This window comes from Penicillium riverlandense (assembly GCF_028828495.1).
Source record: "Penicillium riverlandense strain IBT 135883 chromosome Unknown utg000002l_segment0_segment0, whole genome shotgun sequence".
Taxonomy (NCBI): Eukaryota; Fungi; Ascomycota; class Eurotiomycetes; order Eurotiales; family Aspergillaceae; genus Penicillium; species Penicillium riverlandense.
The window spans coordinates 628543-653655 of NW_026643195.1; the positions used below are offsets into that span (position 1 = coordinate 628543).

The 25113-nt window shown below is 51.4% G+C and overlaps 12 protein-coding genes across 12 annotated transcripts; 5 read left to right on the forward strand and 7 right to left on the reverse strand.

The window, feature by feature from the left end:
• Positions 1–1770: 1770 nt before the first annotated feature.
• On the reverse strand, positions 1771–2847 carry N7474_002541 (uncharacterized protein; the record flags this gene model as incomplete). The annotated part of the gene is made up of 1 exon (XM_057193956.1): positions 1771–2847. The coding sequence occupies one exon, from the start codon at positions 2845–2847 to the stop codon at positions 1771–1773; it is 1077 nt and encodes a 358-aa protein (XP_057055311.1).
• Positions 2848–3815: 968 nt separating this feature from the next.
• On the reverse strand, positions 3816–4552 carry N7474_002542 (F1F0 ATP synthase subunit d; the record flags this gene model as incomplete). Its single annotated transcript, XM_057193957.1, has 4 exons — positions 3816–3845; positions 3913–3999; positions 4059–4454; positions 4544–4552. The coding sequence occupies 4 exons, from the start codon at positions 4550–4552 to the stop codon at positions 3816–3818; spliced, it is 522 nt and encodes a 173-aa protein (XP_057055312.1).
• A 315-nt stretch (positions 4553–4867) lies between these two features.
• Positions 4868–5683, reverse strand: N7474_002543 (nascent polypeptide-associated complex subunit alpha; the record flags this gene model as incomplete). The annotated part of the gene is made up of 3 exons (XM_057193958.1): positions 4868–5198; positions 5249–5307; positions 5453–5683. 3 exons carry the CDS (start codon positions 5681–5683, stop codon positions 4868–4870), a joined length of 621 nt encoding a protein of 206 aa, XP_057055313.1.
• Positions 5684–6499: 816 nt separating this feature from the next.
• N7474_002544 (60S ribosomal protein eL14) lies at positions 6500–7039 on the reverse strand (the record flags this gene model as incomplete). The annotated part of the gene is made up of 2 exons (XM_057193959.1): positions 6500–6808; positions 6914–7039. The coding sequence occupies 2 exons, from the start codon at positions 7037–7039 to the stop codon at positions 6500–6502; spliced, it is 435 nt and encodes a 144-aa protein (XP_057055314.1).
• A 1134-nt stretch (positions 7040–8173) lies between these two features.
• On the reverse strand, positions 8174–9352 carry N7474_002545 (protein transporter YIF1; the record flags this gene model as incomplete). Its single annotated transcript, XM_057193960.1, has 3 exons — positions 8174–8389; positions 8446–9009; positions 9062–9352. 3 exons carry the CDS (start codon positions 9350–9352, stop codon positions 8174–8176), a joined length of 1071 nt encoding a protein of 356 aa, XP_057055315.1.
• A 266-nt stretch (positions 9353–9618) lies between these two features.
• N7474_002546 (signal recognition particle receptor subunit alpha) lies at positions 9619–11677 on the forward strand (the record flags this gene model as incomplete). The annotated part of the gene is made up of 3 exons (XM_057193961.1): positions 9619–9843; positions 9907–10189; positions 10242–11677. 3 exons carry the CDS (start codon positions 9619–9621, stop codon positions 11675–11677), a joined length of 1944 nt encoding a protein of 647 aa, XP_057055316.1.
• Positions 11678–12317: 640 nt separating this feature from the next.
• Positions 12318–14096, forward strand: N7474_002547 (MFS transporter; the record flags this gene model as incomplete). Its single annotated transcript, XM_057193962.1, is given in 3 exon segments — positions 12318–12490; positions 12508–13741; positions 13806–14096. 3 exon segments carry the CDS (start codon positions 12318–12320, stop codon positions 14094–14096), a joined length of 1698 nt encoding a protein of 565 aa, XP_057055317.1.
• A 172-nt stretch (positions 14097–14268) lies between these two features.
• On the forward strand, positions 14269–14826 carry N7474_002548 (uncharacterized protein; the record flags this gene model as incomplete). The annotated part of the gene is made up of 2 exons (XM_057193963.1): positions 14269–14294; positions 14619–14826. 2 exons carry the CDS (start codon positions 14269–14271, stop codon positions 14824–14826), a joined length of 234 nt encoding a protein of 77 aa, XP_057055318.1.
• A 930-nt stretch (positions 14827–15756) lies between these two features.
• N7474_002549 (cation diffusion facilitator family transporter) lies at positions 15757–17174 on the forward strand (the record flags this gene model as incomplete). The annotated part of the gene is made up of 6 exons (XM_057193964.1): positions 15757–15996; positions 16048–16195; positions 16245–16325; positions 16385–16458; positions 16509–16743; positions 16798–17174. 6 exons carry the CDS (start codon positions 15757–15759, stop codon positions 17172–17174), a joined length of 1155 nt encoding a protein of 384 aa, XP_057055319.1.
• Positions 17175–17695: 521 nt separating this feature from the next.
• On the reverse strand, positions 17696–18504 carry N7474_002550 (uncharacterized protein; the record flags this gene model as incomplete). Its single annotated transcript, XM_057193965.1, has 2 exons — positions 17696–18363; positions 18426–18504. 2 exons carry the CDS (start codon positions 18502–18504, stop codon positions 17696–17698), a joined length of 747 nt encoding a protein of 248 aa, XP_057055320.1.
• A 1220-nt stretch (positions 18505–19724) lies between these two features.
• N7474_002551 (RING finger protein) lies at positions 19725–20468 on the reverse strand (the record flags this gene model as incomplete). The annotated part of the gene is made up of 3 exons (XM_057193966.1): positions 19725–20010; positions 20118–20270; positions 20380–20468. The coding sequence occupies 3 exons, from the start codon at positions 20466–20468 to the stop codon at positions 19725–19727; spliced, it is 528 nt and encodes a 175-aa protein (XP_057055321.1).
• Positions 20469–21380: 912 nt separating this feature from the next.
• On the forward strand, positions 21381–24736 carry N7474_002552 (cation-translocating P-type ATPase; the record flags this gene model as incomplete). The annotated part of the gene is made up of 3 exons (XM_057193967.1): positions 21381–21629; positions 21686–24016; positions 24071–24736. The coding sequence occupies 3 exons, from the start codon at positions 21381–21383 to the stop codon at positions 24734–24736; spliced, it is 3246 nt and encodes a 1081-aa protein (XP_057055322.1).
• Positions 24737–25113: the final 377 nt, after the last annotated feature.

The window sequence follows — 25113 nt, forward strand, 5'->3', positions numbered from 1 at the left end:
CTCTGGCGGTTTATCGGATGAGATGAACGATGAATTATTCTAATTAAGACATTTTAAAACTCGAACCCGACAGCGAAAGTTCAAATAGCATCACCTCTTTGACTACACAGAGTGAACGCTTCCTTTACGATAGGGAGGTGGCTTGAAAATATTACCATTTGGGCTAACATGTAAAAGCAAGTTGACAGCCGGTCGTTCAAAAATGCAGTTTCAGTCTTGAAGAAATGATTCCCCATTTGTGGTGCACTGTCTCTCGTTGCACGCTCTCGCGTCGTCAATTTTTCGACACATCCAAAACAGAGCTAGCGTTTTTCCGGAAACCAAATCGTAAGAAATCGTAAGAGTGTGGAGGTATAACAGATTTCAAAATCTACTGTATGCCGAAATATATTCATCGGCGTCCATCTCAAGCCGGCCGATCATTATATACGGGACAGTATTTCCCGACAACATGCAAGCTGATTGGCGGAAGCCCAACCGCAATAGGACTAGGGCCTGTGTAGTCACGTGACATTTTGTGAATATCAATGACGTCAACATTTTGTGGGGTTAAAGATACAGGAACATAGTTGTAGAGGGCGTAAGGCAGTCGGAAAATTCTGCAACAGTCTAGAAAGGTAGACCGTAGCTCAGAGACAGTCACTAAATCGTAACGGCGCAGATCAGTGGCTTGGTGAGGGTGTTGTCGCGCGAAATCAAGGAAAGCGTCCCCCGAGATGACGGAATGTACAAAGCCTGATTGAAGTAGCACTCCGCACTTCTCGTCCCACCTCTCTCTCTCTCTCTCTTCCCTGTACACCACAGTATCTATTATTATTTCAAGCCTACGTCAACTCAGCCCTACCAAATACCTGTGGCAAAATTACTTTCTTGTGGCTTGCTTGTCTATCATCACCCTTTCAAGACAACCGCTTCCAAGCTTGTTACGTACCACCTACACCCACTCCCTCATCGCAGACCCTGTTTGCCCCTGTGGACCTCTTTCTGTCCTACCATTTAAAGAGACCTGCTGCTTCGACCTGCTTCTCCTCTTCTTCCATAATGCGTCCCTTCAGTGATACCTCAACCCACACACCCGCCTCCTCCAGTTCTGGCTCGAACCTCTCTTCTAAACCGAAGCCTTAAACAACACCAACCTCTCATACAAACCCAAACATAAAAACCAAATCATTCAAAATGGGTGCAGTCGTCTCTTGTGTATGTCACGTCATATCTATCTACCTGATCCCAGAACCTTCCTCTCGATCGATCAGTTGCTAACATCTCTCTCTCTCTCCAGATCGAAAGCGTCTTCCGCGCCATCGGCTCCTGTATCATGGCCGTCGTCAACGCCATCGGCTCCATCCTGCATGCTATCATCAGCGGCGTCGTCACGGTCATCGATGTCATCGTCTCATGCCTGACATGCGGATACTGTGGAAGGCGTAGAAGGACTAGGTCGGCGGTATGATGCGGCGCGGGAATAGCCAGGTGATTCTTGGCTACGAGTTATGATTAATGGAACGGATATGGAGTGGATAGATGGGATATTCTTTCTTGGTCTTTGCATGCTCTTATTGGTCTGGTGTTTACTTTGCTGTTGATGGACACAATACCTACATCTACATACTACATACCCGTCCAGACGCGGATCTATTCAGAGCAATGATTCATATCAATGGTTATTAACTCTTCGAAGAATTATACGTAGGCGGCAACTAGCTACATAAGTAGAGCTTCAAGCAATGTACATTGCGATATACACAACACAAACCCATCCACCTCCCCAAATCAACTCTCCTCCGCCTCAATAAACATAAGCAAATCCCGCCTCGCCTCCATCGGAATATCTTCCCACCGCTCATCCAGAATAGCCAACGGAAACGGATCCCCAGCGCCAGTACTACAGCGCCTAACAAGCGCACAAAGCTCCACGCTCAACGGCCACCGCGCCGGAACGCGACAATTCGCGGACCGAAACGACATACGCAGCAGCCGCCGAAAGGGCTCAATCTGTCGCTTGCGGATGAGCCGGTGCATGATATCCGCCGAGCGTTCCGCGCGTACCTGATCTTCGTCCAGGTAGAAGTCCGTCGAGAGGAGCTGCAGGAACTCGAACTGGGTCTCTGACCACGGCGCATGGAGCAGTTTGTCAGGGATTCGGCCCGGGGCGATTACGAAGGAGCAAGGGAGGCGAAAGAGGTCGTTTTCGTAGTATACTTCGTGGGGTTTGCGGATTTGTACGGCGCCGAAGTGGAACCAGATTGCGAGTTTGCGGTCTGCGTTGCGGGATGAAGAAGAGGTGTTGGTGGCATTCTCATTCGAGCCCAGGTGTGCGGGGATGATTAGGTCGCCTTTGCCGCGCCGGCCGCCGTCAGCTGCCCGATCAGCGTTGGTCAGGTCTGCGAAGCGCGAGTCCAGGTTCGAGAGCAGGGCCCAGTCATCCGGACGAAAAACCAGATTCGCGCATTTCTGCTTGATAACATGTGCCACGTACTCCCGTTGACACTTTCGAAGAAAAGACAGCGTGCACCACCGACAAGCCAGCAGGCCCGTCTGCAGCACCTGGCGCTGCTCCCACGCCAGGCCCCAGAAATCAAGCGGGTAGGGCAGAAACTCCGGGGTGAAGAATCCCTCCGCCGAGCCCGGGTTGGCGCTGCTAAAGGCTAGTCGGATGAGCCATGTGTAGAGGAGGTTACTCGAGAGCGCGCGGCTGATAGACGGCGAGGTGCGCGGAAAGTTGAGCTCTAGGCTATGCAGGAAGATCAACTGCAGGATTTCCACGGGGAGGGACTCGAGGCGGGAAAAGCTGGGCGGGTTGATGGTTGTGGTGGTGGTTGTGGTAGGTTTTTTGTCCGATTGGCCCATTTGCAGGTACAACGAAGGTGGAAGTAGTTTGTGGTGTTCTGCAGAGCAGTGGTGGTATGGTATGGTTGAGCGGAGCAGTCAACATAAACACATCGCCAGCACACGCTCCTAGTGGGACTGGGGGCCACAGAGGGAGAATTGCGGGGTGGGCATATCGGGTTCACTTTTCGTGTTCGAGTTACACGTCTCGATACGAGGCGATGGTTGAGAGGTCGAAAGCCATCGATCGCGGTGAGAAGAACGAGGAGGGGTTCGGACCGGGGGTGGATAAATCGGGAAATGGCGTCGGGGTCTTGGCGGGCGCATCTCGATGCACGAATGGCGTAGGTATGTGCGTGGTCGATTTCTGGACCGGGAATGGATGTGCATTGCCGCCTGCGCTATTGGGTTTTATTATTGGTTATCGGTTATTGGTGGTGGTGGTGGTGGTGGTGGTAGTAGTTAATAAGGTGCTGGGTGGTTGATGTCGCAGAGTATACAGTATGAGTCTATAGTGAATATCTGTTCAAGTGAAAGGGACCAAAGAATGATAATGATAATGCTCTTCGTTTAAGAGTAATTTGAACTCAAGAATCAATCTGCCTTTTTTTGCTAGCAGGATATCGGCTGGAGGGATATAGAGTGGTGTGTTGACACCGGGATGCGAGATATATATCTTAACCAAGTACATCTTCAACAAACACTCAATCAACTCCAACCACTATATAGGTCACTTCGCGAATAAATAAGTGGTTTCAGGACCTACACCATACTTCAGAGCTACGACAAGGAAGAAACAAAGTTTAGACAAAGGAAAATGCAGATCTGATTGTACTTTCTATACATATCCCGACCGCTCCAACACACCCTCGGCGGGAGATAATCTAACCATATCCCGGCGGGACGACCATTTCCTTTCCTTACAGAGTGGTGTGATGACACAGGTGGGAGATAAGACGAGGAAAAACCGGGCACGAAGGAGACCGCGATTAGACGGCGGACAGATCGCCGAAGCGCTCCTACCGGGGCAAACGCATTAGCAGTTGTCCTCCATTGCACAAACTGTGAGAAACGGGAAGAAAATACCTTGTAACCCGGGGGCATCCACTTGCCCTTGGAGACGAGCGACGCGGTCTTCTCGTCGATCTCGGGCTGGGCGGAAGCGACCTCGTCCTAAACAACTGGGTCAGCACACAATCCCAACAATACCAAGTGCTATAGCCAAGACATACCACAGTGAGATCCTCAAACGGACGAGCCGTCTCGATGTTCTCCAGCGTCTTCTGGAGGTTCTGCAGCTCGGCCTCGACCTTACCCTTAGTCTGCTCAGCGTTCTGCACAGCCTGGGCCTCAAAGGCATCGATAGCCTTCAGCTGGCGGGCAACATCGTAGGTGGCGGGCTTGAAGCTCTTGAAGTGGTTCTCGATCTCGTCGACGATGGCCTGGTTCTTGAGCACACTGCGGTAGTGCGCGAAGTCGACGGTCTGCGGCTGCTCGGACAGCACCTGCACCTTGCGGCGGGCGTCGTCGTTGCGCTTCTTGAAGGCTTGCAGCGATGTGGCGGTCTGACCGCGGAGGCCGAGCGAGGTCGACACCTTGGCCCAGTCGATCTTGAGAGCGGCGCTGCGCTGTTGGCGGGTTAAGGGGGTTAGCCGGGGGTGGCTCAATGGGGAAGACCGGGGTGGAAGGGGTGGCGGAGAGTGCGAGGAAGACGTACAGCTGCCATTGTGACGGGTGGGATGATAATGGGGTTGGTGAGAGGAGAGGGGGGTGGTCGAATGCAGGAATGGCAGGTTTAGGGTCAACTCGGAAAGGTTTGGTGGTCACGTGGGATCACGGGAACACTAACAGTGAGGGATAGTAGTATAGACGACAAGACGATAACTAGAATAAATTAAGCCTAGATGAAAGGAAAATTACCCTGAAATCTTAATTGTAACGGGATTTTTTGGAGCTAAGGCTAAGCGATTGTGTACACTATGGGCAGACCCTGGAAACAACTATCCATCGCAACACCCACGCCGCTCACACATGACTATCCTCATATGCTGAGCGCCATGATCGAGTTCACAATATCATTGTCGTTCTCCCGCAGTGCCTTAACGGCCTTCTTGCGGGTCACGTTCGCCTGCGCCATGACCAGCTCAATGTCCTTGGCCTCGAGGCCGCTCTCGTCCGCCTCCTCGCCATCATCTTCCTCTTCCTCCTCCTTCTTGGCCTCACCAAGGATGGGCTCCTTGCCCTTGCCCTCGGCGTGCTCGTGGTCGTGACCAGCGTGGTCACCGCCGGCGGCCTCGGCGGCAGCCAGCTGCTGAGCGGCGGAGGCCTGGGCCTGAGCGTTCAGGTCCTCGATCTTGGCCTCACCGAAGATGCTGCGGAATGATTAGTAAAAGGGTTATCTGCGCATTAAAGAGAAACATACATCCAGGTGTTGCTGGAGGGCGAGCGGTAGACATCGGGGTTGTTGATGACGAAGAGGATCTAGAACCAGAATGAATCAATCAGCGCCTGCCCGGTCATACAGCAATCCTCCCACACAACCATCCACTGCCAGCCAACATTCTTTCAAGCAGCAGCGATTGATCGATCGATTGTGCGGATTGGGTTCGGGTTGACAAGCACATACGTTCTTGGGGCGGCGGAGAGTGACACGGGTGATGCCGGGGACGTGCTTCAGGCCCAGCTTGCCAATGGCCTTGCGGGCCTTCTTCTCGTTGCGCGAGTGGATGGTGACAGCAGCGCCGCCGGGGATGGTGGGCTCGTCGCCAGCCTCGGACTCGGAGGAGCTGCCAGCGTCCTCGACGCCGGTCCTGGGGACCTCGTCATCGGGGAGCTCTTCAACGCGGGGGTCAGCCATTTTTGTGGATTGGGCGAGCCTAGCAGAAAATAACGAGCAATTAGTTCTGTTTTCGGAGTGGTTGGTTTGTTGGAAGAGGAATGAATCGATCGGGTGGGCGGGACGATGTGTAGTGTGGGATGATGGCCGAGGTTTCCTTCTCAGCCACCGTGAACCGCACCGGACCGGGGCAAAAACCAGAGAAATCGAGTGTGCAGAGCGACCACACGGACAGAGGAAACGGGCCAACGCACCTGGAACGCAGAGATCAAGCTGTGGTGGATGCGGGGGGATTTTGTCAGTCGAGAAGTTGAAGGTCGCTGAGCTGTGCGCAACTCCTTCCGCCGAAAATCGTTAGCGAGCCCCCCCGGATCCCACAGTGCGGCACTCGGAGTATACGGTTCTATACGCTCACTCGAGGAGCGTTTAGAATATGTATATTTTTTGAAATAAATAAATAGATCCATAGAATCACATCCAATGAATTAAATGAAATGGTTTACGAGACCCTCGATTTACTCGCTTTACGGATCGTGCTGGAGAGATTGGAATAGTGCATGACACAACCCCTGCCGGGATATCAAGGATTTTGGATCATTTTGGCTGCGGATAATGCATACAGCAATTTGGCTGGGGAATACCAGCTATGGAAACCCCGTCCCAGGACACGTCCCCTCCCTCAGTTCCTCTTGCACCGACGCCTCATGGTAATCATCTATGACTTGGCCGCAGCAGCACGGACCTTGGCGTAGGACTTCTGCACCTCGTAGCGGGCCTAATAGTGGTCAGTACGATTGAGTGGAGGATTGGATTGAAGGGTTGGATCAGAGGAACCATTCATGCCGTGCATAAGGAATAGTTCCACCGGCAGTGACAACGTACCTGCTTGCGCAGACGCAGGACCTTGAAGCGCTCAAAGTCGGTCAGGTTCTTCCGTCGGTCGGCACGGTCGGTCTTCTGGGCAAAGCTGCTCTTGGCCCACTTGTTGTCGATCTCGTTCTTCGCCCACAGCTTCTTGACGGGGCCGGTACCGGCAGCACGGGGCAGTTGGGGGATGGTGAAGGGGGTGAGGGTGGCGTGGGCAAGAGGGAGAACGTGACGGGGCACGATCTTCTTCTCCTCGCCAGAGGGGCCGTCGACCAGGACCTGTGATTGTTGTCAATATATCATTCCATCATGTCCGAAAGTGGTCGGTCGGTCGCAAAGTGTTGAAAATGCCTTTCCGACCTCTCGACTGGATATTTCACGTACACGGCGGTGGTCCACGATCTCGACGATGGCAGCGAGCTTGCCGGTGAAGGGGCCACGGCGGATCAGCACCAGACGGCCGACCTCAACCTGCTTCCACTCGGCGATTTTGACATCGATATCGGCCATGGCGAAATTCTGGAAGACAAATAATCATTCAGCGCGTGGATATTAAATGGGAGTGATTCAGAACTCACGGTCGACAACGGGTTTGGTGGTGGTGGGATGTCGGAAAGGATTGTCGTGAAAGAGTGAGAGTCACGAAGAATTTCGGGTGCCACACAAGCACTCGCTTAGCCGGCCACTGGCAATGGTTAGGGCTGGCCTTATGTCAGCACGGAGAATCCTTTGTTCCGGCCCGGGCGGATGCTTTTCTTCGCGCTTTTTTCTTCCCGTGGACTTCCCATCTCTGTTTTCCTTTTACTCCTTCACAATGAACTAACTCTCCTGCTCGATATAGGACACAGCTTATGGTAAGCCATCCATCACCCGCTATCCCATCTCCTATTCTTTACATGATGCTGTAATTTGCGATTGACCCAGCGTCTGTGAAGCTCTCGCCGGAGTTTTCAATGCAGCGCTGTTGGATGATATTAATTTCTTAACTTCCTGATACTGTTGTTCTTCTGCCTCTGTGGTCTCATTTCATCTGGTTGGATAGATATGCTGACTGGTTGAAGACTACTGCTCTAGATATGATCCGAAACCTCGACTCGATCCTTGCACTAACTGGTACGTGCGTGTTTTTGGCTTATAGCACTTCCGCCCCCGTCCGATGATTATAAACCTTATCACGCCTAGATAGTAATTGATGCTTCTGGCAATGATATTACCTTTATCACCAAGATCTCTGAGGACTTGTTCATGGCATTGTGCTTTGCATTTCGTTCGTTGTGCTCTGTTTCTAACCTTCGATAGGCCGCAGTTTTCCTAGCAGCCCGACAAGCATATAGAAGAAATACATGATGTTTATTTTCGAAGATGGATTCTCTCTACTGTAGAAAGAGTAGCGTAGCTCAAAAGAAAGACATCTTGATTTTGAAGATGGATTCTCTACAGTACGACGAGTAGCCTATGTAGCTTGTACATGCAGAGGAATGGACTGGATGGCAGTTGAAAAATCGTGCTAATATCGTTACCGTGAAGGCTGGGCCAGTAAACTGATGAGCTTGTTTGTGTCTGACCCTGTCCATACATGATGCAGCGCCTTCCCCCAGCCCCGTCTATAGCTATCCGCAGGCACCCAATGACGGGTATCATCTGCTATGACGAACCCGCGTTGCTGGCCGCCGCCGAAGCCAGAGCCGATGGGCCCTCGCGGCTGAGAACCCACATGAAGATGAACTGGATGACATACGCGTAGATGAACAAAAACTGGGTGCGTCGGTTGCGTTGGGAGCGAGCCACGGTGTGCATCGAGCCCGTGCGCATCGTGGCGTCGGTCGAATCGGGAAGCAGGACATATTTCAAAGACCGGAGCTGTTTTGATATTAGCATGAGCGTAGTGATGATGACGATGATGCATGATAACTTACCAAGAAGAACGCATTTGCGAGAAACGTGTACGCAAAGACCGTCCAGCCAACCCAACCACCGGTTCCCTGCCCAGGGGTCAAGATCTCCGACGCAACGAGAGTGGCGATGATGCCAACGAACTTGTAGCCCGAGTAGGCCACCAGATCCAGCAGCTGCGAGTCCTGGTTGATGCTGAGGATGTATGTGGCCAGCTTCAGACACAAGATCTCGAAGAGAATCACGGCGATGGCCGTCGTGGTGATCGAGCCCAGTAGCTCGGGATGGAAATTGCCTCTGAACCCGGCGAGCAACACTGACAGCAGGATGTAGGTCACCAACGCCATGACGGGGATGTACATGTCCGGCGAGTTGAGGTCATCTCGTGGGGGGAGGAACATGGACGAGTACTGTTGCTGGGCGATCTGGCCGTTGGGACCGCCCGCACTGCTGTTCAGGCGAGCTTGCTGGCGGGACCACGGCTTGTGTCGCCAAGGGAAGAGGACGAGGGCCAATTTGTTCAGGACGTAGGAGTTGGAGACATTGAAGTAGTGCTTAAGGGCCGGGATTGAAACGTAGCGATTCAACTAATTCTGTCAGTGAGAAATTGGAGCAATGAATTTAGGAGATGTTTCATACGTTTTGCTCCATGTACTCCTGTCCCGCCATCATGGCGCTCTTGCCAACCTGGAAACCCATTTGCGCTGTCGGGTCATTGATGATTCCGCCTAGCCCGGGCCCATATGTACCACTGCCACCTTGTCCTGGCGATGGCTGGTAAGGATTTCCTGCATAGCCGGCACTTGGAGGCTGCTGAGGAGCTGGGGGAGGCGGCGAGCGCATCATAGGCACGGTCGAGACATGTTGCGGGACAGGGTGGTGCAGGGGCGGCGAGTGCGCGGGCGGGGGAGCAAAGGAGCCCCGATACATGATGCACCAGACCGAGAAGAGGGAGTGAAAATGATCAAGAGGGAGGTGGTATATGTGTTGTAGCGTGGTTGAAAGGGAAGCGGGAGAGCACGAAGGGAAGTAGGTGTTTATACGTGGCTGAAGATCCGCTCAGCTCCCGAACTTCGCTTTTTTGCCTGTCTCCGCCGCCACCACTAACGATCACTACCGACTGACTTCCTTCCTCCCTCCCTCTAGTTCTTCCGCTCCAGTGCTTCCCTCTTGCCAATACCGCACAAGTTCTGACGATGCTGGAAGCTTTCGAGATTCTGACCACCTCTGGTGTGGTGCTATGGTCCAAATCCTACGCACCGGTGGGGGCACATGTCATCAACAGCTTGATCAACGAGGTCTTTATCGAGGAAAAGGTGGTGCCCCAAGCTGCGACAGCCACCGGGGTGTCGCCAGTGTTCAAGAAGGAGAAATATACCCTGAAATGGAAGAGAGTCAAGGAGTTCAACCTGATCTTCGTGGTATGTCTGATCTTGTCGCATGCCACCAAAGTCACGCAGAAGGGCTCACGGTGTTCACGTTAGGCTGTCTACCAATCCCTGCTTCACCTAGGCTGGATCGATAAGCTGCTGGAAAATATCTCGACGATTTTCATCGATCTCTACAAGGACCAGTTGAAGACCTCGCGGGCGCGCATCACCGTATATCGCTTCGATCCTTACTTCGAGCAGCAGGTGCGCGAGCTGGAGGACAACACTGGAGCTGTCGCCGAGACTCTAGTTGCTGAGAGCACAGAGAAGAAGGATCCGCTTGTCTCGTCAGACAATGGTGGCCCGCCGCCGCCACCGGTCCCTGGCCTCATGAAAGGTATGGAGGAATGCTTGAGTTGCGATGCACGAAAAAGCTGACAGTACCAAAGCGCAGCATCATGCTGCGCTGGCTGGGGCAACCTCTGATGAGGGTACGCCACCGGCAACTCCGGATATTTCTAGATCTTCAACTCCCGCCAGCCATATTCTTACCGGAAAGGCCGGGCCCGGCGGCCGCGTTTCCCGCCGTGCACGCAAAGCTGCCAATACCAGTGCTACGTCTTCTGGTGACGAGCATTCCCGGAATCGCAAACCGGCACCCGCGACCAAAAAGAAGATGCGTCGCTGGGACGCTGACGGATTTGCCGACGAGGATGACGGCGAAATCTTGGATTACTCTGCTCCCGCGGATGATATGGGGACTTCTGCGCCGTCCGTGGAGGCGGTCTCTCAAGATGACTGGGGCCGCCGAACTGGCAAGGGCCAATTCGTTCTGAAGGACTTGGGTGACGAAGTCCATTCCATTCTAGACCAAGCCGATGCCGACAAGGCCAAAACCGGCGCATCGACCGGAGTCGTTGGCTCCGGATTCAAGGCCATGGGTGGTTTCTTCCGGAACATCGTGGGTGGAAAAGTTTTGACAGCGGCCGATCTTGACAAGCCGTTGAAGGCGATGGAGGATCATCTGCTGAAGAAAAACGTTGCTCGCGAGGCTGCAGTCCGCCTGTGCGAAGGCGTTGAACGCGAGCTGGTGGGAAAGAAAACCGGCAACTTCCAGAGCGTGGATGCTGCTCTGCACGAGGCGATGGAGGCATCCTTGCGGAAGATCCTGACGCCAACCTCTTCACTTGACCTGCTGCGCGAGATCAATGCCGTGACGGCCCCAACCACCAAGGAGCATACGCCTCGGCCCTACGTGATGTCGATTGTCGGGGTCAATGGCGTCGGCAAGTCCACCAATCTCAGCAAGATCTGCTTCTTCTTACTCCAGAATAACTACCGGGTGCTCATTGCTGCCTGCGATACTTTCCGATCCGGTGCGGTGGAGCAGCTCCGTGTGCATGCCCGGAACTTGAAAGAGCTCAGCGAGCGTGAGACCGTTGGCCATGTCGAGCTATACGAGAAGGGCTACGGGAAGGATGCCGCCAACGTGGCCAAGGACGCCGTGGAACACGCCGCCGCCCACAAGTTCGACGTCGTCCTGATCGACACGGCCGGCCGCCGCCACAACGACCAGCGGCTCATGTCGTCGCTGGAGAAGTTTGCCAAGTTCGCCAACCCGGATAAGATCTTCATGGTTGGCGAGGCCCTGGTCGGCACCGACAGCGTCATGCAGGCGCGTAATTTCAACGCGGCATTTGGCACCGGCCGCAATTTGGACGGGTTTATCATCAGTAAATGCGACACCGTTGGGGATATGGTAGGCACCCTGGTTAGTATGGTGCACGCTACGGGCATTCCCATTGTGTTCTTGGGCGTTGGACAGCATTACGGGGATCTTCGGGGGCTGAGTGTGCCCTGGGCAGTCGATCTACTGATGAAGTGATCCGGGGATTGATTCATCTTCGCACTTGGTCTTACTACACCAGTATATACTTCCACCAATTCAAGCAAACTGTTTTTCAATCAAACTCCGTTTCAACCTTGAGACAGAATCACTGATATTCCTTGTCAGTTGAGCAAAAACTAATATCTACAGCAAAAAACTCTCCCTCGGGGAATCGAACCCCGGTCTCCCGCGCTTATCGGTGTTAATGACAAGCGGAAATCATGACCACTAGACCAAGGAAGATGATTGACCGAGTTACTGCTCGGCCACTTGGTGTGCTGGACGGAGAATTTTCTGCTTCTCTGCCTCAAGGCCTCGTCCATCTGATCGACAAATGCATCGATCGGGACAGGGCAACGACAGGGCGAATAGATGACTCAGCATCTCCAAATCGCTTACATCATACTATTATTGGAGACCATTTCCCTGCTTGCGTTGTCTGCCTACTTTCTCCCTCAGTATTGTGTTTAACAGCCTCGGTCTTCTGTTATTCTGCCAGATCTCATTTGTTTCTGGTTGTTCTACCGCCGGCCTCAGTGCAGCCCCGGCGCCGGCTGATTGCGCGCCCCAATCTCAGGTTCCTGCAAGCGTATTGGTCGACATTCGAATCGCACGAGCAGCAATACCAGTCGCGACGATGCCCCCGTCGGAGCACACCACGCTCCATCGCCGCTCTTCTACGCAGCACTACCAAACATTCGGCACCCCGCCACCCAAGAATCCCGGAAGACCGAATTCCGGTCGGTCTGAGTCCTCCGCGGGGGGCTCACACGACCGCAATGGCAGCAGTGACGACAACGCCGGCGCGCAGTCCCCCTCCCTAAGAGACAAATGGCGGTACTGGCGATGATCGCCTTGGCGGAGCAGACGGCTTTGAATTCGATCAGTCCCTACCTCCCCGACATGGCGTCACAGTTTCCCGAGGTGGATCCCCGCAATGTGGGAGTCTACGTTGGCACGATTGCGTCCGCTTTTGCGTTGGCGCAGTTTGCAACAAATTACTTCTGGGGCTGGTTGTCGGACCGTGTGGGGAGGAAGCCCGTTATCCTGCTGGGAACGCTTTTGACGGCGCTGTGTTTTGTGGGGTTCGGATTCTGCAAGAACCTTGGTCAGGCAATTGCTGTCCAAGCCTTGATGGGTGCGGTCAACGGTAATCAGGGTTTGGTGTCGACATGCTTGGGCGAGATCACAGACCGAAGCAACCAGTCCAAGGCTTTCACGTATCTCCCCGTGCTCTATGGTATTGGCGGCATATCGGGGCCTCTTCTTGGGGGACTGTTGGTTTTCGAACGCAACCCGTTCACTGGCGCGAAAAGCACCTATCCTTACCTTCTGCCGAATCTTCTGTCTGCTGTGATCCTCTTAGTCGACCTTGTGTTGACATCCCTGTTCTTGGAAGAGAGTCTCGAAGATGCAGACGACAGCCTCCCGAAAATTGGAAAAAAGGTTCGCAGTCTATTCACCTGGCTGTGGCAATTCACCGGCTTCGCTCGCCATCCCACCTACCTGCGGGTTCCGCATCACGTCCCCTCTTCACCAACAGGCCGTGATGGCACACCCGAAGCCGATGACCATGACAGCGACCTTGACTCTGCCTCGGAGGTAGATGATGAAGAATCCCACCCCGCCGAGGAGCTGACCTGGGATGAGATCTACAACCGAGACACCGTCCTCCTGCTTTTGACCTATCTGATCTTCGCCCTCTGCAACGTCTCGTTCAATTCTTTGTTCCCGATCTTCGCGCAAGCAAGGCCCCCTGTTGGGAGAGCCCTCACCCCCTCTGAGATCGGCCTGTCACAAGGCTTTGCCGGCGCTGTGACGATCATCTTCCAAATCTGTATTTTTAACCGCTTGCGCGACAAGATGGGTAATCGGTGGTCATATCGCGCTGGTCTTTTCGGCTTTGTGATCTCGTTCCTTCTTATGCCCTTTGTCGGGTATAAAAGCTCAGGCTCCAAGAGATTAACGGGCAAGTCTGCTCTCATGGCCATCGAGGTGTGTTTTGTGCTGCTGGTCAAAACCGTCGCGTCGGTGGGCGGTCTGACTAGTGCACTGCTACTGGTGAGTCCTTGTTTTTTTTACTCTCATTTAATCATGCCTTAGAGTACTAATTTGCGGAACGTAGGTCACAAACTCAGCACCCAACCACGCAGTCCTAGGCGCGTTGAACGGTCTCGCGCAGACCCTTTCCGCCGCAGGCCGCGCCGTCGGCCCCTTCTTGTCAGGCGGTCTGTTCTCACTAACAGCTAAAATCCAACCCAAAGGTGAAGCCCTAGCCTTTGGCGTGTTCGGGGCTGTCTCGTTCGTGGGTTTCGTCATGAGCTTCGGTATCCGTGGCCGGTCTCTCGAGGCCGATGGATGGGAGAGCGATGATGCAAACTATAAGTCTGATGATGATGAGCCGAATGGTGCTTGATTTGGCTTGCAAAAAGAGGAGAGCGGAGATGAATAGTGCGATGATGTGATGATTCATGTCCGGTTTTTTTTTTTTTTTTTTTTTTTCATTTTGTTCCCCATTGCATCTTACATTGCACTGGTTTTTGGTCCTGAGAAAATCGCTGATTTTGCATTCCTTGCTGAGCGTGAACATGAACGTCGATGCTGTATTCATATTGTGAGCATATTGAATGGTTATTAGACTCTGCCCTATAACATCCTCATCGCATCTCTACTAGGCTCCCGCTTTGTAAGACAAGGCGGCTGCGATGGTTCAATTCTCTTATGAGACTCAAGATTACTGGCCACCTCAAGATGCGGATTTGATTGGTATACGCATATGCGAGGATTCTACCGCACTAGCCATGAATGGTATAATCTGCATTGTGTGTCGTCGTCCCCTTTTGGATATTTCAAACAGCTGTCTAGAAGAAACACTTCATAGCTCTTCTTTGAATGTACACAAAATTTCAGCTCCACATCAACATCCAATACAGCTTAGAATCATGGATTTCAATGATATCAACCTCAACGAATTCGATGCACGGAGACGGGACTGGATCAGACTAGGCTCCACCTCCGCCGAAGGCATCTACCAGCTAGCGGGCCGTTACCGAAATAATCGGGATGACCGCTTGCTGCGTTCTATGCACTGCGGTTCATTCAATTTCAGTTGGCGTCTCCACTCGGATGATGGGGGTGAGGACTGACTGATTCGATTCCCTTGCCAGGGAAGTCTATGATTTTGGACGAAAAGGTCTACCGCGAGACTATTGAACTAAACGAACTGATACGGACATGCTGAATGAAAGAGTCTATCTTTCCCTCTCGCGTCTATCATAGCTCTATCGATTATATCACCTCGCTCCTTGACCAGCAATCGATTCACCTAGAGCAGCAACGAAATAGCATATATGATTCAATTGATTGCTGGCATATTATACTTGTCGTCATCTAATGAGGGCTATTGCATTGAGCTTTATTGATCGAGACGACAACTATGGGCCCTTCAAGTTATTCTGCGACGACCTATGCCCGCGCAATGTTCTCATTGACAACTCCCTCCGAGTTACCGGCGTTATTGACTTTTCTTATGCCGCCCGTGCACAGTTTGCTCATAAAACTGGTTCCAAGGTTGTTATAATGCATCCGACGTACCAACGATATCAAAATTTAAGTATTATTTAGTTTATTATTAACCAGGCACATTCATAAGATTGGACCGGTAGTTTAGGGGTAGAACGGTGGATTGCAGTTCCTTCTCTGAAAGGAGAGGATTTGCGCAAACATCCGAAGGTCGCGTGTTCAAATCACGCTCGGTCCTTTTTTTTTTTTTTTTCTTTTTCATTTTCATTTTTTGGATTCTCTTACACTCCCAGTTGTAAAAATACATTATTCTATGACATCTACACCTATTAAGGAATTCCGATTCTACCAATTACAGTGCAACAAAACGCTGAGATTTGCCCACGCCACCTTTCGCGTCCGAGGACCGAAACCTTAAATGTGACGAGCTGAAGGGTGCAGCAGCCTAGGCGACCTCCTACCTACCTCTTTCTTCTACTTTACACTCCTCCCTATGTAATCCTCATTTTCTTGATCCCTAGGATTCCTGGAATATTGTCAACTTTCAACCCAGTATGGCGTTACACCTACACCTCAGTCAGGCACAGCGGTTACAGCTCGTCATATATATTTCCCTGTGTTTCTTCATCGCGGAGATTTCTGTTGGATTCTACACGAGATCTCTTGCCCTCGTTGCGGATGCATTTCACTATGTGAGAAAGGCTGCTATCGCCCCACCATCTTCGATTTGTATTATTAATTATTCCCAGTTAAATGATCTAGTCGGATTTATGGTGGCCTTCGCCTCCGTAAAGGTTAGCAACTAGTTGCCCTCCCCATTATGAGTTGGTTCTAACGGAGGGCAGATATCCGCGAAAAAGGACTCGCCATCAGACCTATCCTTCGGCTGGCAGCGATCTCGACTCCTCGGCGCATTTTTCAACGGCGTTTTCCTTCTTGCGTTGGGTGTTAGTATCTTTTTGCAATCCCTAGAACGATTCATCTCCTTGCAAAGTGAGAAGTGCCAAAGTGCGTTCATTATATATCGCTGACACAATGATAGTCGTTAAGCAGCCAAAACTTGTCCTCATCATTGGCTGCGTTGGACTTACTCTCAATATTATAAGTGCCTCATTTCTCCATGGTTTGTAGCCACGCCTTTTTGCATAATCGTTTTTCACTAATACGCCATCGGATTTGCAGACCACGATCATGCCAAAGAAAAAGGTCCCGCAATTAGCGGGCCTATTGGTAACTCTGATAGCGAGACAACAGAAGTGAGAATATCCCTTAATATCCATGGGACTGTACTAAAACTTAGACATAGCTTATTTCTTTGCACACAAACCACCGACACAATAACATCCAACCGTCCAAAAGGGGGTATGATCTCGGCATGCTAGGTGTTCTGATTCACGTTCTGGGCGACGCCGCCAACAATGTTGCTGTCATAATCTCGGCACTAATCATATGGCTCACGAAATACCCTCACCGCTACTACGCAGACCCTGCAGTTAGCATGACCATCGCCATTGTCATCCTCGCAACATCCCTCCCATTAGGTTTGTCCCTTATTACTTCGGCGCCTGTCTTATTCTAACCATATACCCCTCCAGTGAAAAAATCAGGCAAGATCCTACTGGAAAGCGTCCCAAGCGGAATAAACCTCGACGAGGTCCGACATGACCTCGAAACAATTCCTGGCGTTTTATCAGTTCACGAACTGCATGTTTGGCGACTGAACCAAGAGAAGACATTGGCCTCTGTTCACGTCTCGATGTCAAATAAGACGATTTCGGACTTTGTGGATATAGCGAAGACTATGAGCGACTGCTTTCATAGCTATGGGATCCATTCCGCTACCGTGCAACCGGAATTAGGGCGGGCAACTTCCACTGCAGTGGCCACGGGGGTTGAGCATAGGGGCACTTGGGTGCAGTCCTGTCAAGTCAAGTGTGGCACTTCTTGCGAGGTCCTGACTTGTTGTGGGTAATTTGGGTGATGAGCTTGCGAGGTAGCTGGGATTTCTTTTGGAGAAGATGAAAAGCGCAAGATACCAAAATCAGTAAACAAACATATGTAATGAGACGTGTCATGGCCAACGGCGTCCGAGGTTCCGCGGTCAGTACAGAGCTGTGGCCAGGTAGTCCAGTTCCAGTCAGCCCAGAGCACAAAGTCAAATATGAAAGACATACTTGGCTGGAATCTATTGTAAGGACGGAGGAAGCAAACAATGAACCAAGAAATGAAGAAGAGCCAAATTACTACTCAAAAATGCCCGATTCGCCTGCTTGTATTTCGTATTCTTGTCTCAAGCAGACGGCTGGGCATGACGAGGCATGTTAGTGTTGAATTCATACTCCTTCTTGGCATCGCACGGACGGGTGATCTTCGGGCGGCCGATCATGCTCTTGCTTAATATTTGTTTTGTTCAATATTTCATTATATCATTGTCAAAGGTTATGGTATTCCTCTCGTGCAAACCTTGAAGAACTCCTCTCTAACGAGCCCATGTTACATCACAAACGATTCCAGAGTATTCGGGGCAAAGATCTCCTCCGCCTGAAACAGTCTCTGGGACAACCCCTGTCTGTAGTGATAATCCAAAAACTTGGAAATTACATGTTTGTTCTCTGCGAACCCATCCTGCCACCATCGGGAGTTCCCGCCCATTAGCTTTTTGGTTTCAATGACATGATCCTCGAGCCATGGCAGTATATATCGAAGTGCCGAGCGCTCCTCCAGGGCTTCATAGGCGATATTGAGACTTTGCGCGAATGCCTTGGTCAAGCTTTTTGCAATCCACGGATGTGCCTCGTAAAGATCTCTTTTAAGGGCGATAACGTGCATGATGGGGAAGATCTTGGTCTTCTCGTAGTATTCCGCTTCCACTTCTTTGAAATTGGGGAACAGACGAGCGACATTGTCAGATGTTTCCATAGATGAGGGCTGGCTAGCACTGAAGATAGCATCGATTTCCTCGTTGGCAAGCATCTCAGAGAGATTTTGGCCCTTTTGGATTGCAGTCACTGTCACGCCCTCCGGCAGGGAATGCGGAACTTTGCTGATCCTTTGCACGTCACTTTCCACTTCCTCGATTGCACCCACGTAGAATTGGACCTGGCTTGGATTGACGCCATATTCATCTTCAAGAATTCCCCGTTGCCACACTGCAGCCGTCACTATTGTAACGCTATATTAGTTTCACTATCACTCCATATACTGCGTTTTTATAGGTGCATACTTTGGTATTCGGGTATTCCAATCTTTTTCCCGGCCAAATCCTCAGGCTTGGAGATACCGGCCTTGGTGTTGATATACATCGATTGATGCCGAAAAAAGCGAGAAGGAAGGAAAAACTGGGAGGGCGATGAAGGGTGGGGTTGGTTGATTGAGCGTCAACATGTAAGATGAAAGAGACAGTTCAGATATATCGAACTCCTTAAAGCGCAATTGCCGGAAAAAACTATTGAGGTTAGGGAAAGTATGGAAAGGAGAGAATAGCTAAGGTTCAAAGAAGATGCTCACGTTTCTTCCACACGAAGGTTTAGGAACTGAATTTCCATCCCCTCCGCGCGAACCCGGCCATCTTCTATTGCCTTCACCCGATCATAGTCCCAGCAGGCGAAAGATAGTCTCAAAACCATGTTGGCAGGATTTAATCGCAATAAACTTGTGGACTAAGTGTCAAATGTGATTGTGTGCAATGCAGAGAGAGACGAGATGGAATTGAGCCAGATATGCGTATTCCAGAGATGCAAGAAAACGGTGAGAATGTTCGGCATTTTATCCGGTCATACCCCCCAAATAGCGGGGAACATTGATCTATGCGGACAATCTCCCCGCAATATCCCCGTAGCTACGCGAAGTGACCATTCCATTCTGCCGATCTATCAGTTATTGTCTAGGCTTAATGGCGCTCCTGGCACTTCCTGTAGTCGAGCAGGCCATCTGCCGTGGCAAGATGGGGGTAAGGGAAAAACCGCAAGGAACGAGGGCTAGAGTGGAGATAACGAACGGATTAATGTAACACTATTTACAAGAGAGACAATAATAATCAAGGCGAGGCTTTTAGCACCATAAAATATATTCTCTTCGGCAGTTGGTCTAAGTTTCTGGTAAGCTCATTAAGTTTCCTGATCTCCTTTATGCCCTTTTCATTTGAACGCTACTGCTTTAGATTCACCATAATCATATAAGCATGATTTCCCCTAAATGCTTGTGTCAACTGTCAGACCAGAAAACATTGCTGCGACGGATCACTGGTTATTACGAATGGAATGGACTTGTTCGCCTCAGATCAAGAGGATGGAACGAAGAAGATGTGAGCGCGGCAACTAGGAAACAGCTCTACTCACCGCAAGGATCGAGTGGCCCTTCCCTTCTTACGCAACAAACATCGATCCTTACCAGGCTACATAAAGAACACATTTTAATTCAGTACCACGTTTGTCACATTCGTCATATTCGTATCTTCATAAATCAGAGAAATAGTCATATCACATCAAATCGAGTACAGCGCAACCGCAAAGACAAGAACGGTTCAAACATGTTCGGGAGGTGCATATGAAGTCTGGCAAAGCGGGCACTTGTAGCATCGATAGTTAAACCACGAGGTAATACATGCGGAATGGAAGGTATGGTTGCATTTGTTCAGGACGAGAATCTCGCTGTCGCCTCGGGTGCTGCCGGAAGGCACCTCACAGTGGCTTGGAGAAGCAGAGCTGTGGGACCGGGTTGGTGAAGGGTTGCGTCCGTCGGGCTGGATGAGCGCCGGCTCTGGACGGGCGAGATATGGCGAAGACAATAGAGCGGAAAGGCAGATGGGACTTGCCCCGGGTCAGCATAAATATTCCATAGTAGATCACGAATGACAAGGTCGGATACAGGAAACAGGGCAGGAGACCGGAGACAATGAAAGACCATTTATACATACCAGGCATCTTTAGCATGCTCTTCATCAAGTGTAGAAACTTTCATTTCTCGCAGCCATCCGGCTACGGCGAGCTGCCGCATCGAAGGTGCGGCACGGCCTTGAGCGGCCTCGCGAACAAGAGCCGGCTGCCGCCGACGAGCCGCGATAAGCACCCTGATCTCGACAGTCAGCATTTAGAGGGCTTCAAGAGAGTTCGAGCTTCCTTGGCGGGAGCGAGGGACAAAAGCCAAGACAGAGTCCGCGTCACGGTGGGATCGCTTACAGTGGAACCAAGGTGATCAAGCCGAAGAAGATGACACCGGTGAGCACAATCCCAATCGTCTCTCCACTTGAAAGTCCTTTGTTCGCCATGAGTAGAGGGGTATGAGATGCAGTGCCTGGTGTCCGGAGGGAAGAGGAAGGAAGAAGAGATGTTGTGTAGGAGTGAGCAAATGAGAGAAGAGAAAAAACAATCAAGATCGGCTACCTATTCACCGAGTTGTTTGTTGATTGAATAGCCTGGCAGCACTCCCTGTATCGTATTATGCCCTTGAAGGCAACCACACAGTCAGTGCTATTTGGAGTTGGTCCCGGCAAGAAGGATCATTGTTTCTCTCCAAGTCCACCACTGTCGCCACCCGAGACTATTGAAGTGAGGAAGAGAAACAGATCACGTCAGTCAGCCCAGGAGATCTGAAAAGCCCAGACTCATTCCCTGGATAGGACACCACGAGCCAAGATCGTTCCAGAAGAGGAATAGTGGGCCAGTGGGAAACAGCGGAGGAAATACAGCGGAATGGACTTGTTCTCCGTTGAAATGTACTTGGTCCCCGCCAAGAGCCTCCACGATAAGGGCTTGGCCGTTCCGCCACTCCACTCCAAGGTCCGGCCGAGACACCGCCGAGCACTATCGTGTACGTCATCAACCACTTTTTGTAGTTCGTGATGGACTACGATTGGAGGACGATTCTGGGGAGTCTGCGTTCGAGGTTCTGGAATACCTCGGCCATCCTAGGCGCCAAGTCTGAAACCGGTTGCACCAGAGTAAATTTTTGCCATCGGGGGTTGTATTCTCGGGGTACTTATATCCTGGCAGGTTCTCCGGGAGGGATAGGAAAATAAGGGAAAAGGAATCCAGGTGTACTAGCAACTTTTATGAACTCACACTCTCTTGAGGATACATGTTACATGGAACCATCCTAAGACGCTCCATAGCAGTACACACACTCACTCACTCTCTCTCACACACACACACTCTCTCTCACATAGACGTCCTCATTTGCAATGTCAAAGGAGAAAGTTCAAGCGGCTAGCTCACAGGGTTCAAACAACGCAATCAATCTCTCTCAGCCAGCACATGCTCTTCCCTTCCACGATGTTCTCAACCAGCTGGGCACAAACTGCGAAGATGGCCTCACTGGACGTGAGGCCAAACAGCGCCTTGATAAATATGGCGAGAACATGCTAGAGGGAGACGAAGGGGTCTCATTTGCCAAAATTTTCATTCGACAGATTGCCAATGCAATGATTCTAGTAAGTACACAACAAACTTATAGGCAAGAATCCACTACTAACATCGTTCTCACTAGGTCCTGATTATCGCAATGGCCGTCTCCTTCGGTATCCAGAGCTGGATTGAGGGCGGATTTATCGCGGCGGTGATTGCTCTGAATGTCGTCGTTGGAGTATACCAGGACCTCGCAGCAGAGAAAACCATGGATTCGCTACGATCGCTCAGTTCCCCAACAGGCGTGGTATCCCGCGACGGGAAAACCTCCACTGTTCCAGCCATCGAGATTGTTCCTGGCGACATGGTCGAGCTGAAAGTGGGAGACACTGTGCCCGCTGATCTCAGACTGGTGGAAGCATTCAATTTCGAAACCGACGAAGCACTCCTCACAGGCGAATCCCTGCCCGTCCAGAAAGATGCCGACTCACAATTCGATCCGGACACCGGCCCCGGCGATAGACTCAACATCGCCTACAGTTCATCAACCGTTACCCGCGGACGCGGTCGCGGTGTGGTGATAGGCACTGGAATGACGACGGAGATTGGAGCCATTGCTGCAGCTTTGCGTGGAGGCGATTCCAAGCGCCGGCCAGTTAAGCGTGGTCCTCAGGGCGAAACTAAAACGCGTTGGTACATCCAGGCGTGGACCCTGACTACCACCGATGCCATTGGGCGGTTCCTGGGCATCAACGTCGGCACGCCTTTGCAACGCAAGTTATCGAAGCTGGCGATTCTACTTTTTGGGGTTGCGGTGATCTTTGCGGTCATTGTCGAAGCCGCCAATGATTGGCGGAGTGATCGAGAGGTTATCCTTTACGCCGTTGCCACGGGTCTGGCTATGATCCCCGCTTGTTTGGTGGTTGTCTTGACGATCACCATGGCGGCGGGAACTAGACAGATGGTGAAGAAGCACGTTATTGTGCGTAAGCTGGATTCCCTCGAGGCTCTGGGCGCAGTCACGAATGTCTGCTCTGACAAGACTGGAACTCTGACTCAAGGCCGGATGGTTGCCAAGCGGGCATGGATTCCCTCTGTGGGGACTTATTCCGTTGGATCGTCTAACGATCCACTCAATCCGGAGGAAGGCGAAATGAGCTTCATGGCAGAGAGGCCCACCCAGCTTTCTTCCGAGTCTAAGCCCAACATCGCGCAGCCAGAGGAATTATTAAAAGACAATGAGGTTCTCAAGCCGTTTCTCAACGTTGCTGCAATGGCAAATCTTGCCCATCTACACAAATCTTCCGACGACCAATGGCACGCTCGGGGCGAGCCCACGGATATTGCGATCCAAGTATTCGCACACCGCTTCAACTGGGGACTTGCTAGCAGGACTCAAGGCGACAAGCCCATCTGGAAGCAAAAGGCCGAGTATCCTTTTGATTCCAGCGTGAAGAAGATGTCTGTCATTTTTTCCAATCATGAAGAAGGAGTCGATATGATCTTCACGAAGGGTGCTGTGGAACGGGTTCTCGATGCGTGCTCGACCATCACATGGAAAGCAGATGCCGACCCAGTCCCTTTGGACGACGAAATCAGAGAATCAATTCTTGAAAATATGGAAGCGCTTGCCAAGGAAGGACTTCGAGTTCTTGCACTAGCTGGCCGAGAGCACAACCCCGGCCCTGAGAGCAAAGGAAGGCAGGATCCTCTTCCAAGAGAAGAGGTCGAGAAAGACCTCGTCTTCTACGGACTGATCGGTCTCTATGATCCTCCTCGACCCGAAACTGCGGGCGCAATTGCCCAATGCTATAAGGCCGGCATCTCGGTGCACATGGTGACGGGGGACCACCCTGGCACAGCACGGGCAATTGCCGCGCAGGTCGGAATCATCCCTTCGAACATGGATATGCTCGCCAAAGATGTTGCCAACGCGATGGTAATGACGGCAGGGGAGTTCGACAAGCTGACTGAAGGCGAGATTGATCGTCTGCCAACCTTGCCGTTGGTGATTGCTCGCTGTGCACCAAACACCAAGGTTCGCATGATCGAAGCCTTGCATCGTCGGGGTAAATATGTGGCCATGACCGGTGACGGTGTGAACGACTCGCCGTCGCTCAAGAGAGCCGATGTCGGTATTGCGATGGGCGAAAATGGGTCCGATGTGGCGAAGGACGCTTCGGAATTGGTGCTTACAGATGACAACTTTGCTAGTATGATACAGGGTATCTCCGAAGGTCGCCGAATCTTTGACAACATTCAGAAATTCGTCCTTCATCTTCTGGCAGAAAACGTGGCCTTGGGTTTGACCTTGCTTGTTGGGCTCGCGTTTAAGGATGAGAGCAACCAATCTGTGTTTCCCATCGCTCCAGTGGAAATTATCTGGATTATCATGGTCACCTCGGGACTCCCCGATATGGGGCTTGGCATGGAAGAAGCAGCGCCAGAAGTCATGGACAGACCACCACAAAGTGTAGGTTTCATTCTCGCCTCTCCTTCTTTGAGGACTGTACTGACTTGTCTGCAGAAACAAGGAATCTTCACCTGGGAGGTAATCATCGACACCTTCGTGTACGGCGTGTGGATGGCAGCTCTCTGTTTAAGTGCCTTCTCACTCGTCCTCTATGGATGGGGCGATGGAAATTTAGCCCAGGGCTGCAACTCCAACTATGAAGACATCTTCAACGACTTCCAGTGTGACACCGTTTTCCGCGCGCGTGCAACGACATTCACCTGCATGACCTGGTTTGCCCTATTCCTCGCATGGGAGATGATGAATCTCCGTCGAAGCTTCTTCCGGATGCAGCCCGGCTCGAAGAAGTATTTCACGCAGTGGATGCATGATGTTTGGGGCAACCGCTTTCTTTTCTGGGGCATCATGTCGGGATTCGTACTTGCATTCCCCATTCTGTATATCCCTGTGATTAACAGAGATGTGTTCAAACACACCGGGATCTCATGGGAATGGGGCATCGTTTTCGTGGAGACTGTTCTGTTTTTCCTTGGTGTTGAGAGTTGGAAGTGGTGCAAGCGGGTTTGGTTCCGTCGCCAAGAGCGCAAGGCGAAGAATGGCAATGGAGCGCAGGGTACTGGTGAGAACCGTGGTCTCAGGGATTTTAGTCGATATACCACTATGAGCCGATCTGAGACTCAGGCAACTGGTGATATGAAGGTTGAGAAAACGATGGTTTAGGCGCCGGGGGAAAGAGAGATCTGGAACGGAGCAGGTTTGAAACAGGTGGATTCTTCGTGTTATTATTGTCATAAACTCTTCGTATAGATAGATTATCAACAGCGTCATTGGCTACTTTTCAAATCGAATCTGCTGGGATGACCGAAATGGTTACAAGTCGTGTTGTCCAATGTAATCTGAGACATCGTCCTCATAGGTGTTGTTAATTATTTCCCCGAAATGGAAACACGGCCTGAATCTCTCAATCCTGCTGTGTGGAAATAAAAATCATAGAACTGCCCAAGGACATATATCAAGCAGCCGACGGATCCTCGTCATGCTTTGGCTCACTCTCTCCACTTTTCACTCGTTCTGGGTACTCCGTGTCTTCCCATTTT